The sequence below is a fragment of the Aedes aegypti genome, chromosome 3 (assembly GCF_002204515.2).
Source record: "Aedes aegypti strain LVP_AGWG chromosome 3, AaegL5.0 Primary Assembly, whole genome shotgun sequence".
NCBI classification, from domain to species: domain Eukaryota; kingdom Metazoa; phylum Arthropoda; class Insecta; order Diptera; family Culicidae; genus Aedes; species Aedes aegypti.
In genome coordinates, this window is record NC_035109.1 from 84,498,091 (window position 1) to 84,511,148 (window position 13,058).

The 13,058-nt window shown below is 40.2% G+C and overlaps 1 protein-coding gene across 1 annotated transcript; it reads left to right on the top strand.

Moving 5' to 3' along the window:
• Nucleotides 1–790: 790 nt before the first annotated feature.
• Nucleotides 791–12,490, top strand: LOC5579166. The gene is made up of 9 exons (XM_021854451.1): nucleotides 791–884; nucleotides 1,265–1,331; nucleotides 1,396–1,547; nucleotides 2,433–2,539; nucleotides 2,695–2,808; nucleotides 11,737–11,833; nucleotides 11,953–12,078; nucleotides 12,147–12,276; nucleotides 12,333–12,490. Exons 2-9 carry the CDS (start codon nucleotides 1,280–1,282, stop codon nucleotides 12,437–12,439), a joined length of 885 nt encoding a protein of 294 aa, XP_021710143.1. The 5' UTR covers nucleotides 791–884; nucleotides 1,265–1,279; the 3' UTR covers nucleotides 12,440–12,490.
• The last annotated feature ends 568 nt before the right edge of the window (nucleotides 12,491–13,058 follow it).

Sequence of the window (13,058 nt, forward strand, 5' to 3'; positions counted from 1 at the left end):
ACTTTTGCTCGAAACAATCTTTATTTATGGTTGTGGCAGCATATCCTAAAAATCATAAGATTAAATGCAATTGGCAAACAAATGCAGCTGGAATCACTTCCAGAATTTAAAAAATACTTCAAATTTTATTTTTAAGTGGATTTCAGAAAGGTACTTTGAGGTACTTTTTTGTATGGGCAAAAAGAAGATAAGTGTTTTTATTTTCTTCTGTATTAAAAAACATGTAGCTCAGAAGCATCTTTTTCTACAATTGTTAAAATATATCACAGAAAATTGAATGGAATGACTCCTACTTACTTGTTTCAATACGGTCCATAACTATTTTCATTTTGAAAATATAATAAAGATGGGAATGAAGCGAATTGTAGAGGGACTGGATTGACACGAAAACAATGAATAATATAGAACGATGAAACAACTAGTCAGCACGTGGTGTTTTGGTTTGTTTTGAAAACTGCACGAACTTTCTAGTATCTGTACTACACGCTCAAAACATATGTTAACATCATGGCCTACTTGATTCGGTCGAATATGAAAGTTGATTTTTTTACTTTTGTCCAAGGGACGAAGCACTGTGCGGCGCTTCTAATATCGTTTATAAAACTAAAAATACAACACGGAAATAGCTTCAATGCTACCGAGTCACACCTATCACCATTAAAAACCAAAACAGAACATGGACGTGAAAAAAACTCCTACCTCAATCAATTGCTTTTACCTAATAGAATCTCTTATCTTGTCGGCGGCGGCACTGCCTGCAATATCTTGTGCCCACTCGATGGCCATATGATAACGATTGAACACTCACAATTGACACTTTAAACCCAAGACCAAGCGTCAGTCTCGTGTCGTTTTTCAATGGGAACGCGCGCCCTGGTTCCCCAATAAGTCATTTTATGAGACGTTTCGAATCATATGGTTTCCGTTTGTTTACCAGCTTTGAAAGTTTCTGGCGGGCCGATTTATTTACGTTTCTTCTAGCGCTACATTTGAAAGGAGCTTATTCATCAATGGCGCTGGTGGCAATGCCACAAAGTTTTTAATTTTCGCATGTAAAATTGAAATCAGCAGGCAGGGAAGATATTTTTCATCTACTGCTAACATAATACATGCAAACCAGGTAGAAACATGCGCTGAAAGAGACGGGGACGTCATCGCCAACAAAAATGTGACCAGCGCCATTCAGATATTATGCTAGTTTTTTGAACAACAACAATGAGCGGCCCGCCAGAAAACGTCATTCGAACGTCTCGTAAAATGGCTTATATTGATTCAAGTCATGGCGGAAAACTGCATCAGCTACGTTCCTACAACGGAGGAGTATTTTTCCGGTGCTTATCTGCAAGCATGGTGTCGCATGCGTGAAAATTCATTCTCAAACATTCCAAATTGTAGAATACTCAACGGCGCTAATTATACTGCTGGTCATTTCCGGGTGCCTTTTGTTGTTGGTTTCCGGTCTATATTATCAAATTGCTAGGATCATCCTCGACAGCTATGCCAGGCTGTGTCAGGTCGAGCTAATCATCGCCAATGGAATTTACGCGGTAAGTTACCACCTCACTCCGTAGCACACTGGTACAGAATTCGGAAAACATATTTTTTTTTAGTTTTAAATGTCTAATCGTGAGTTTAGAATGAGAGTGTCTTTTAAGAGTTAAGGGTATTCCTTGTGGGCTTCGTTCCATCTGGCAGTGCAGTAATAAAATCTTTTTTTTTCTCTCTCGTTTTAATCGAGTATCGCTTTCAAAAAGTTTGTGAAAGACGAAAAAAAATCATAGAAGTGCAAATTTTAGCAGAACTAATATTATTGATCAATAGCCACGCCGGCCAAGTCCTTACAGTTAGTTGAGGTGTAGAAGGATTGTTAGGGTGCAATGATTGCTGATGCTAGAGACCTAGAATACCTCTGTATCTCCACAATCACCACGAAAGGGTATTCATTAGTGAGTAAGGGAAAATATCTGGGATTCACCTTTGGTCGGTGATGCGATCCTTGGTTAAGGAGGAAAGCATTTTCGTGTCGCGGTGAAAAGATATTGGAAAAATATTTAAAAAGTACGTCGACTTTCATAATGTCGAAATACTCAAAGGTTATTTTCACTGAAGATGGAAGGAGAAAGGAATGTATATATTAATATAATATAAAACAGGAATAGGGCATTATGCCGACTCATAGTGACTAGTCATCCAAAGTTTGTTTGAAAATTGTATGAACGAGACGATTTGAATAATTATTAAAAAAAATGATTTTCACACTGCTAGGTGCATAGATCACTAACATTTTTATAGCAAAAAGTTTTTGGGATACTCTTCTAAAACACATTTGGACATCTAAAACATAAAAATAAAGTTCTTTGAGATCCTAAACCATTGCGCTTAGTCGTGAAAATCAAACATAACGAACAAGCGAATCGTCTCACTTTCTTCAGGTGGTGGTGGCCTTCTGCATTATCTCACTGGCCGTTCCGGTGCTATCGGAGCAATTCAATCTCGCGACACTCATCGTATTTTCGTGGTGTATATTTGCACTGTACAGGTAGGTAAATTCGATGACGAATGTTAGCAAACATCGATGGCCATAGCAGCAATACGCGAGTATGGACGTTGAACCATATGTTGAGTTGAGGCAGGTGGTGAATTATAGGCATGAAATTAATTGGAACTTTTGTTTGCTTTGGAATACGCCTACAGGTATATCGTGCTAACGGCTGGCGGGCATGATGCCTTGCGACAGATGTTCGAATCGGGCAGCAACGAACGGTTGGCTACCGGTGGATTAGTAAGGCGTTTGTTGTATCGAATTTTGTAAGTATGTTTGGGGAGCTAAATCATCATTCATATTCATTCAGTAACACATATTCCAATCAGAAGGATTGTTCATCAGTACGCATCATACACTTGTGCTGTGCGTATATCAATGCTTTAAGCTGCCGGAAGATTACAAACTAGTAAAAGCAATAAAACAATGCTTGTCAGTACTACTTTTATATCAATAGGTAAAATTTCAATTCATGTTGGGTCCCGTGCCTATGATTTTTTTATCAAACATGTTAGCGAAAATTTACGGTGGTAACCCTTCTAGTAAAAAACCCTTAGAAGGTCACATCAGAAGCAGCAGCCTAGGCTCTCCAATTCAAGTGAGGAAACAAAGATTGCCGCCTGTCATGGTCAGTTGTTCCGAATTTAAGGGATTGAGGCAGGAGATCTTGAACTCCCATTAGGGGAATCAAGGTTTCCTCCCAAATCGCAAAGAAAGGAAACTGTCGCGTTTTGCCGGAAAGATCGCAAACTTCTTCTCAGACATCTTGGAAAAAAGAAGCACATTTTTTTACTTATGACGATAAAACTGTAGAAGGTCGCCCTGAAAGGCCTCTCAGATGTCTGACCTAAAGAGTCGCTCATGGGAACAATCATTGATCGAAACATGCTCTCCATGTCGTAGTAGTATTCTTGAAATGTTTCATTCCTTTGCTGACGCCTTTGGTAAACCCTAGTACGAACCAGCGAATCAAGCTCAGGGTGGGCAAACGTTTTACGGAGTTCACTGACCAGATGTGACCAGCTGACAAGACGTCCCGAAGAGCGCATCGTCATGTACCAGTTGAGAGCTGGCCCAGTGAACAAATGAAAAGCAGAATCGAAAAGCTCGGCCTCCGAAGTTCTTTCCGAAAGTGCCAACTGGGACACCAGAACAAGGAACTCATTCAGTTTGAGTCCTTGATCAGTTCCGGCGTACTTTTCTAGCTTCCATTTTGATACGGGCAACGATTTGTGGCCGTAATGACTGCGAGGAGGATCTGCAACACCTGCATGCTGATGCGACGGTATTGCTGGGCCTGATAATGGCCAACCCGGAACAGTCTGAGGAACGTAAGTGTTCCCAGAGCTCGGGATAATCAAAGGATTTGAGACTAATCCTAACAGAGAATTGGAACTCCCTACTGACGGTATCGGTAATCTCCACGGGTCGACGCCCGAGGTTATGACATGATTCGTTTGTCCTCTCTCATACAGTGTAGTAGGAGCGGTGTTCGACTCCGGTACGCAATAATTAGGATACACGGAGGTTGTGACACGTGGAATCGAACTGGCCGTCGTAGTCTGTGTGAGAAAATTGATCATCGGATACGCAACTGAAACATCTGGGCGGTATCCAGAAGCACCTGTCATAGCTGTCGAATAATTCGGCTGCGTATTAGGTGGGACATAATTTGACCATGAGTATTGGCTGTTGGTTAGAGACTGAAAATAGGGATTCGAAAGACCAGGAATGGTTGCATGACTACACACGGGAGGAATTGACCCTATCGGTGGATTCCAGACAGTGGTTACTACTACTGGCACCGATTGCTTAGGAATTGTACCCGTATAAGTCGTGTGAATCGGCTGTGTGAAAGCAGCTGCTTGTGTCACCCTAGCAACGGAACTGGCTGGAAGCGTGGAATGTAGTTCCTTAAACCTTCTCAACAAGTAAATTTCGTGTTCTAGTGACAACAGAGCTTCTTTGACATCTGTCGACTCCACTTGTTGCGAATCCCCTTTCATTAATCCCAATCTTCGTAAAGACTCCAAAATATCCGCATCGTCACCAGACAGTGAGCTTTCATCGCTCTGTACTACTGGTGTGATCGGTGGTAGTACATTGGGGCCTATCCCTGACGCTTGACCAACCGGATTTTCGATCTCATCAAACAATCTATCAATCCCTGCATCCTCTTGTTCATCCTGTGCTACTACTCGCTTACCATAAAAATATTCATTCAGTCGAGCCAGGACTGCTTCCTGCATTCTGGCAACCTCAATCTTCTCTTCCGTCGATAAATGATTTTCTAGAAGGATCAATCGAGTTCCTAGGTGCAACAACCTCGATTGATACCTGGGTGGCACTGCCTTGGCTGAAACTCTAATAGTACCGTCTATTTCCGTGAACTTGTCCACACAAACTTCATACTCTTCGACGGGGTCGCGTTTCAAGACCAAGAAAGGATTTTCAACTGTCTTTTCCGCTTTCAAAGCTTCTCTAAGCGCCCTTCTTTTCCGAGCAATCGCTTCATTATCGTTGAAAACAATTTTCCTCACCTCCAGTTCAAAATCTAACACGTCTTCAGCTAAATGATCCACCCTAATGTCGTAAAACATCTGCTTCAATTTCATCACTATTAAATTCTGATTACTGACAGTCATCTTCAGTTTTTTTTTTCAAATTCAAATCTCAAATCCTTAACAATACACTTTTCAATTCAATTTACTTAATCCTAAATTCAAATTCAATTCAATTAAGGTGAAGATGAATCGAAGCCAAACCTCAAGTTTTCAAAAGCACGGATCTGGAGAACCGAACACCCGTTTGAGCTGAAAACTTAATCGATTGGTCACCACCAGCGAGTGACCAATCGATTAGCTTTTCAGCTTAAACGGATGTTTGGTTCTCCAGATCCGTGCTTTTGAAAATTTGAGATTTGGCTTCGATTCATCTTCACCTTAACCCTAAATTTCAATTCAATTCGATTCTTAAATTCTAAATCAATTCACTTGTTTAACCTAATCAATTCAATTCAATAGAAAAATAGTACAACTATGGAAAATAAACCCGATAATCTTAAATGTAGCATATATAATTGATCATTTATGAGAATGGATCAAACAGATCGTTAATCTTACCTTTTAGCATCTATTTCGAAGAAATACAACGAAACAATCACGATGAACGAAGGAACAATTGTGAGTCTCCCGGAGCAAGCAGAAAAATGTTCTTGGAACAAGGATTTTTTTTTTTAGTTGGATCGCCAATTGTTAATTACGGCTAGCCCCGCGGCTACACCCACTCAGGGTCGGCGTTTGCTTGCTTCGGGTGGACCCACTTACCTTCCCAATTGCACCAAGGTAGACGGAACAAGATAGAGGCAAACCCACTGATAGGGAAACCAAGACTGTCTTCCATTCAATAAAGTGGCACAATACACAGATAGAATAAGCTTAACATATTTATTTTCTAAGGGTTCACATTGAGAAAGAGAAGGGGGGGGGGGGGGGGTTCGTTGCGGCCGATCCGGAACAAGCGGTACTTAGGGCCCAGTGGCCTTCATGCGAGAGAGTGAGAGAGATACAGACATTTTCGGGTTTTACTTGCCACTCCTTTGGATGTCAGCTTAATCCGGTCTTGTGTGGCACCAGGGGTTGCTCCTCAATACTGCGTGCCTAGAGGTTCTCTTAGAGGTTAGAGGGTTCTAAGGGTGGTTCCGTTGTCCACGTGTTGGTGGGTTCTCTCCGGTCGAACAGCGTTCAACCGGGCTCGTGGTGGCTGGCTAGTTGATGGGGGTTGGATCGACGTCCTGAGTGCTCGCTGACGGGTTTGGCAACACATCGGATTAGGGACGTTCCGATACTTCCGATACATCGGAATATCGATATTTTGCTTTCGATATTCGATATTTTGGTATCGATATTTCCTATTCAATATATCGGTGATATCGATATTTCCTTCCGATATATCGTAAACTAATATATGGAAAACAATTGTAAGGTTTATGCATTAGCACTTGCATAAGCATTAAGCATTAAGTATTCGTAGGTGGTACATCTCTAGACCGCAGTATCAGGGTTGTCTCAACATAGACAAAGATTTGAAACAAAACTGCCTCTTAGATGTAATTGACGCATCCTTCAGCAGTCAGGAATTATCTTAGCTATGTCCTTGCAAAAGCTGAGTGATAGGAAAGGATAATTATCTGAATATTTATTAACACCCAACAGAAAACTCGCCTGATTGTTACACAAAACCTACGTACATAAAACTTGTTGAACGTTCTGATATTCTCTTATTGGGTGTACGAGAGTTGCAGATACGTAATGCCGTCTCTTATTTATTGTAAATGCGAAATGTTATAAGTTTGAGGTTGTAAAGTGCTCGTTTTTGTAAGAAAAAAAAGCAGTTTAAAATTTGAAGTCAGTACGTGGACGCTAAGTGGTCCCCCATCGGCCCTAAAGGTATCAGGGGTAGATGACCCCGTGCGCAAAATCGGGCTCGCTTCTCTAGTGCACGAAACATGAGTACGAAAATAAACTAGTAACAAATACTCCTGCGCACGTTTGCCGTATGTACCTTAACAGAAAATGTTTATGTTAATGTCGGTGAAAACTGCAATAATTTTAAGTATTTAAAGGACTTTTTGTCGACTTTTGGGAAACTAAACGTCAAGTCACTAAGCGATAGATGAATTTTGCTCTATTGAAATATATCATACGATATTCCGATATATCGATATTTTGAATCAATATATCGGTGGTTTCGATACTTTGTTTCGATAATCATATCGAATCAAATATCGATACTTCACAATATCGGAACGTCCCTACATCGGATATTGAGCGATAGTGAGCGGGGTAAACCAGCCGGACCTCACTACCGCCCTCACCTCCAAAGCTTTGGTTACGTCTTCCCGTGGCGTGTGGCACAACGATGGCGTTGCTCGTTGGTCACCAGCACCAGGCTCGCCGACCGTTGGTTCCTCGAGTGGTCACAGGGATCCACGTGGGTAGATTGCAGAGCGGTTACAGGGATCCAAATGCGCCAACTTCCCACGGTAGCTTCGTGCTTTCCACGCACCGAACTAGACGATCCTGCACTACGTCCGACGACACTTTCCCTTCGGAGTTTTATCTTATTAATTCGATCGCGGGGTCCAACGGGGAACTCCAAAACGCTTTCCACTTGGCCCGAACTACACTTTTTTCACTACTTTTTCCAGCTTTCGACGTCTATCCTTCTTGACTTCTGGATACTTTCTGTCCTTCCTTCTACCACAGTCCATTTCTCTTCCCATCTCTCTTTTCCTCCTCTCTCTCTCTTCTCTCTTTCACTCTTATTCGGAACTATCGACTGGGCTCTCAGGGGTACCACTTTCGTAGAGCAGATAATCATTCAGACGAGATGTGAAACGTTTTCAAATGCCAGGGTAGTAGTAAGGGGGGGGGGGGGATAATGAGAATTTTATATTGAATTATCTAATATTCCTCACTTTTATGCGTTAGCGTTAGCGTAGTTACGGTATACTTCGTAGATTGGATACTAGCAACATTCCTGACTGCTTTCAGGAACAAGGCAGGGGAATATACCTTGTTCAAATCATAAACAAGAATACTAAAAGCATGAATATCACTATTCCCGGCCACGCCCATCTTTACCGTAACTTGGGATAGGGGAAGGAAATGTTGATGTAGCACTTACTTAATGAGAGGCCACCGACTCAGCGACACCCTCATAAGTGCTACGGAGTTTGAGGTTGGGGAAGGTATATTGTCAGGATTCGCCTAGAAAGCTGGCGATAGACCATAAACATTTGTTGTTTAAGTGTTTTCAATTTGATCTTTTGGATGCCGGCAATCAAACGAGAAAACAATAGTTTATTTATAGTATAAATAGTATTAGGCGAAATGCTTGTGCAGTAATATTTTTGCTCAATAGCCAGTAAAAAGCAAAACCGATCTCTCCAGAGTCATCGGATTGTATAAAATAACGACACGTAAAAAAAAATCTCCGGCGACAAAACCACGCGCGAAACCGTGAGCAAAACCTATCTGACGACGCAAAATCGAACTGTCCTGCTTGGGCTTCACGAAGCACTACCCAGCAAGACACTCCAAAACAGGGAAAAAAAATCTCCAGCGACGAGAACACGTGCAAAACCGCGAGCAAAATCTATCGGACGACGCTCCAAAACAGGAAAAAAAAACTCTGAAATTGTATAAATCAAGCATAATGCCGATACTTATAGTGACAAACCGTACAAAGTTTGTTTTAACATTACAAAAAAGTTACGCTTTCAAGAAAAAATGTGTTATCATAAGCATGAAACGAACTTACCTTAGGCTTTCCAAAATACCTACCCAGCAAGACGCGCGTAAACAAGGAAAAAAAAAGTTCTCCGTTGACGAAAACACGCGCGAAACCGAGAACAAAACCTATCCGACGACGCAACAACGAATCATCCTGTTTGGGCTTCACGAAGCACTCTATCTACACAGAAAAAAATCCGTTCTCGTATTCGTGAACAGCAGGCGTGAACTCGTCAACAACAAAAATACACCGTGAACTAGATCATGTTTACGAGACCAATCATGGTAGTTCACGGTGTATTTTTGACAGTTCACGTTTTCCAGAACGCTTTTTTGAGCGTGTAATATTCCTTACTTTTATGCCACCATAAAAAACTCGTATCTCCTAATCTACCGTTTACAACAGCCTCTTAGTCACCATAACGCGGGTAATTTAATTGGTAACGATTGGTCGGTAACAACTTTTAAGAGATGCTGATCTGTTTTGTCCCTGCTACTTTTTTTTGTGCTGAGATTCCGAAAAGCTTAATCCTGCCTATTTTGGGTAGTGGCTACGGTTAGGGTAGCTTATATCAATCTTCAGCATAAAACATCAGCAACAATCAATATTTGTAGACTCATGAGTCTATTGCATGAATGCAAAATGATACAGCCCAAGTGGCGCTAGCTCAAGAACCCTACTTTCGTATAGCGAACTTCTATCCAGGTAACCTTGTGGACCTTGTGGTTTTTGCTTCTTTCAGAAACATGAAATGGCAAACTCGCGTGCATGCGTGCTCGTAAATAGCGATAACGTTGCTACACTCATTTCTGAGTTAAGAACCAGAGATGTATGTGCTGTCACAATTGATATCTCTGTTGGTGACCTCAATAGGAAATACGCCTTTCGTTTTGTGGTGTATTTGCCACATGATGAAGTATCCCCAACGGATGATTTCAAGTTGTCGTACACTGGTTATGAAAAGGCTTTCTGCTGATTGTGGACAGTGATGTTAATACTCATTACATCATCTGGAGATATCAATTTGAGAAGCTCCTGTCTGATGGAATGCTTAAGTAGTTCAAATCTTGGATTACTTATTACAGGAAATCGCCCAACCTTTATGGTATCTGCTACAGAAGAAGTGTTAGCCATATTGCTCTGCTCGAACAGAATTAGTCACGAGTTGATGAATTGGCATGTATCGAATGATCAATCATTATCTAATCATCGCTACATCTCTATGAACATATGAATGTAAATTCGCAGACTTTGAATTTTTATACGTCACAAACTAGGAATTGGTTGTGACCAAATTCCATGGATTCTCTCCCTCCATTGGAAATCCTAGTTAATTGGGACACAATTGTCCTTGCTTCGAGTTCGATTTATTCAAAATTTATTCGTGCATTCAAATCAAATTGAATCCTACATAAACCTATTCTGATGATTATTGGTGGGTTAGATCACTATATACCAATGATTGTTTAACTTTTAACAATAAAAAACCCAGCATTTTATACAACTCCCGTAGCTCAAAATTGTAATGTGCTGGAACATTTTTGAAATCAGCTTCAAATTCATCAACCCCAAATTTACTAGGCACATGATTTATCCTTTGAGACACGCAAAAATGTTATCTTTGTTAAGCTGTGTAATATTACTGCTTCCTTTGAAAATTTTAATCTTGCAGATTCATAACCTGCAACAAACAGACATTTTTTCCGGAACTACAAATAATTGATGATTTTAGTACTTTATGATAAATATATGGTGAATTATTTGGAAGCATTTCACGGAAAACTTCAAAGTTTTTTAATTAACAGAATCGTACAAGTAGAATTCTAAGCGGCGCAGCCAAAACTTTTTATATTAAATAAAGCGTGCAAAAATAGTTTTGAAATAGTTAATCGTGGACATACTCAACCATGAATTACTGTTTCAAAATTATTTCCCTGAGTTTGACCAAAATTCCCTGAGAAATCCAGTTTTTTTCCAGGTTGAATAAAATTCCCTGAGAATTCCAGGTTGTCCAGGTTTTTCCAGGTAGTTTATGACCCTGTTTTATGACATCAAACCGTTTATATGCAATACAGGTTTTATACAGTGCATAAAATTCTGATAAATTATGTATATTCTCAGAAAACGGGGGGTGTCTATTTTGTCCCGTGTATTTGTTATGCCCCTAAGCCCCCTACCTTTCGAAATCATGCAATAATTCTGCACCACAACAATTTGGGACTCTGTGAACATATTATAAGAATCATACTCAAATGTCTACCAGAATCTCACCTTGTATCATTCGAAATCCTGCACAGGTTTTTGTAAAACTCATGACCCGGAATGGAAAACTTTTGCGAAAGTCTTGATCAACATCAGGTGAGAATTTTACAAGAATAGGATTCCTTCAGAATCACGCCGAATATTAATTTCGAAAGCTGAAAGAATGCTAACCTTGGCCATGATTTAAGAAAACTACGTATAGAATTCGATAGAAATTCTATAGAAGTCTATGCAATCCTGTTGAAGATTCCATAAGCATGTTAATCGTGAAAATTGTATCCAGAATTCCAGGCGAAAGATTTTTTGAAAAGCCTGTCTTTTTGCTTATAATCTCCCAGGATTCTCCCAGGAGTTGAATTTATTTCATCTTGATATCTTGATAAGGTTTGCTGCAATCCTCACAAGAATAATTTTATAAACTTATAAACTCTTACGCGTCATACAATTTATTTAAATTTTCATACAAAAAATCAAACCCTCCGCTGGCCGTACCTTGTGCATGCCTGCTATAGTGGTACCCTATTTGGCCATATGTGATATCTCGAAAATATTCACAAAACATTCTCAATCCTAATCGTTTTTACCGAAACTTATATTGACAATTTGTAGCCTAACTATTTTATTTATAATTGCAGTGGTGGTTACAACTTCACACGGTTCAGCATCGTTCAATTTCCAGTCGTCAGTACCATACTCTCAGTGGTACAAATTGTTCTGCACCTGGTCGATATAGTAAGTAGTATCCTTAAAACAGAGATCAATCAACCAAAAGTCTAGCCAAGTCCACAGAAGATTCATTTGTACCTTAGTTACGCTTTCCTGATTATTTAAACCAAACTTATTATTTACAGGATGAATACTACAAACACATCTACACGTTTCTGGCAATTTCGATTATTTCGATTCTGTTATACCTGATCGCGTTCTCTCTCCTGGTAAACCTGATTGAGCCGAAGTTTCCCGATTCAAAAATTGCGGTAATATAAATGTAACTATTCATATTCGAACTAGTCCTAAAATCAAACTCATATCATGCATATTGCAGAAAAAGTTCAAATATCTCCGACTGGTTGTGCTGGTGATCAAAATCCAGATCCAGATCTTGGAAGCGATCTTCCGTGGGGTGGACATCCAATGCAACGATTTTCCCGGCGAAGCATGGTCACTTCTTAATCGTAAGTTGTTTCAGAAATTCTATCGGAAGATTTTGAACCACCTTCTATATTTTCAGTCGTCAAACAACCTCTTATAGTGGTTCAGATGATAGTACTGGCTTTTGCCACGTGGACGGTCTATCGAAAGGAAACCAAACTAAACATCGCTTCAAGTGTGTCATAGAGTAAAATCTCATGTAAATAGAAGGAAAACTATATCCCTGTGTATTCGCAATCGTTCATCTGAAGGTTAATCGTTAGATTAATCATAATCACTATGACTATATGATGACGGCCAGACCTGAATGGGAAAGGGATTCGTCGACAACGTAACTACATGGTGGCAACGATTTCACAGTAGAGTGACCAAGTTTTTCTTCAATTCTCGCGCATCAACCAACATGTTCTGTAGGGTGGCCCATAATAATCAAACCGTAAAAATCCTAAGTTGCATCTCTCAAATTTATTTATATGGACCCCAGAAGTCACTGTGAAAGTTTGAGCAGAAACCGCCAATTCTAAGGGGGGACTAGTTTGAAGTTTACCTCTGAGCGTCGAGGTCTCTTAAGGGCTCCGCAGGTTGTAGGTCGAAGCGCCTTCTAGCGAATGGGGAGTCATGGGTTCGATTCCCTCCGAAGCACTTGATTTATTTTCGCAGTTTCAATTTCAATTTGTACATTTGACACGTGTTTTGTCGTGTACATGTAAACTTCAAAACTTCCAAACCTTACAATACCAAAATTCCTTAGGCGGGAATTGCCTGGAACTTGAAAATTAATTAACTGCACACTCAGTTGAGCTCA

Coding starts and splice junctions, on each gene's coding strand:
- LOC5579166 (XM_021854451.1), top strand. CDS start 1,280: ATGGCGGAAAACTGCATCAGCTACGTTCCTACAACGGAGGAGTATTTT. Junction 2,809..11,736: donor CGTTTGTTGTATCGAATTTT/GTAAGTATGTTT, acceptor TTATAATTGCAG/TGGTGGTTACAACTTCACAC. Junction 11,834..11,952: donor TTCTGCACCTGGTCGATATA/GTAAGTAGTATC, acceptor TATTATTTACAG/GATGAATACTACAAACACAT.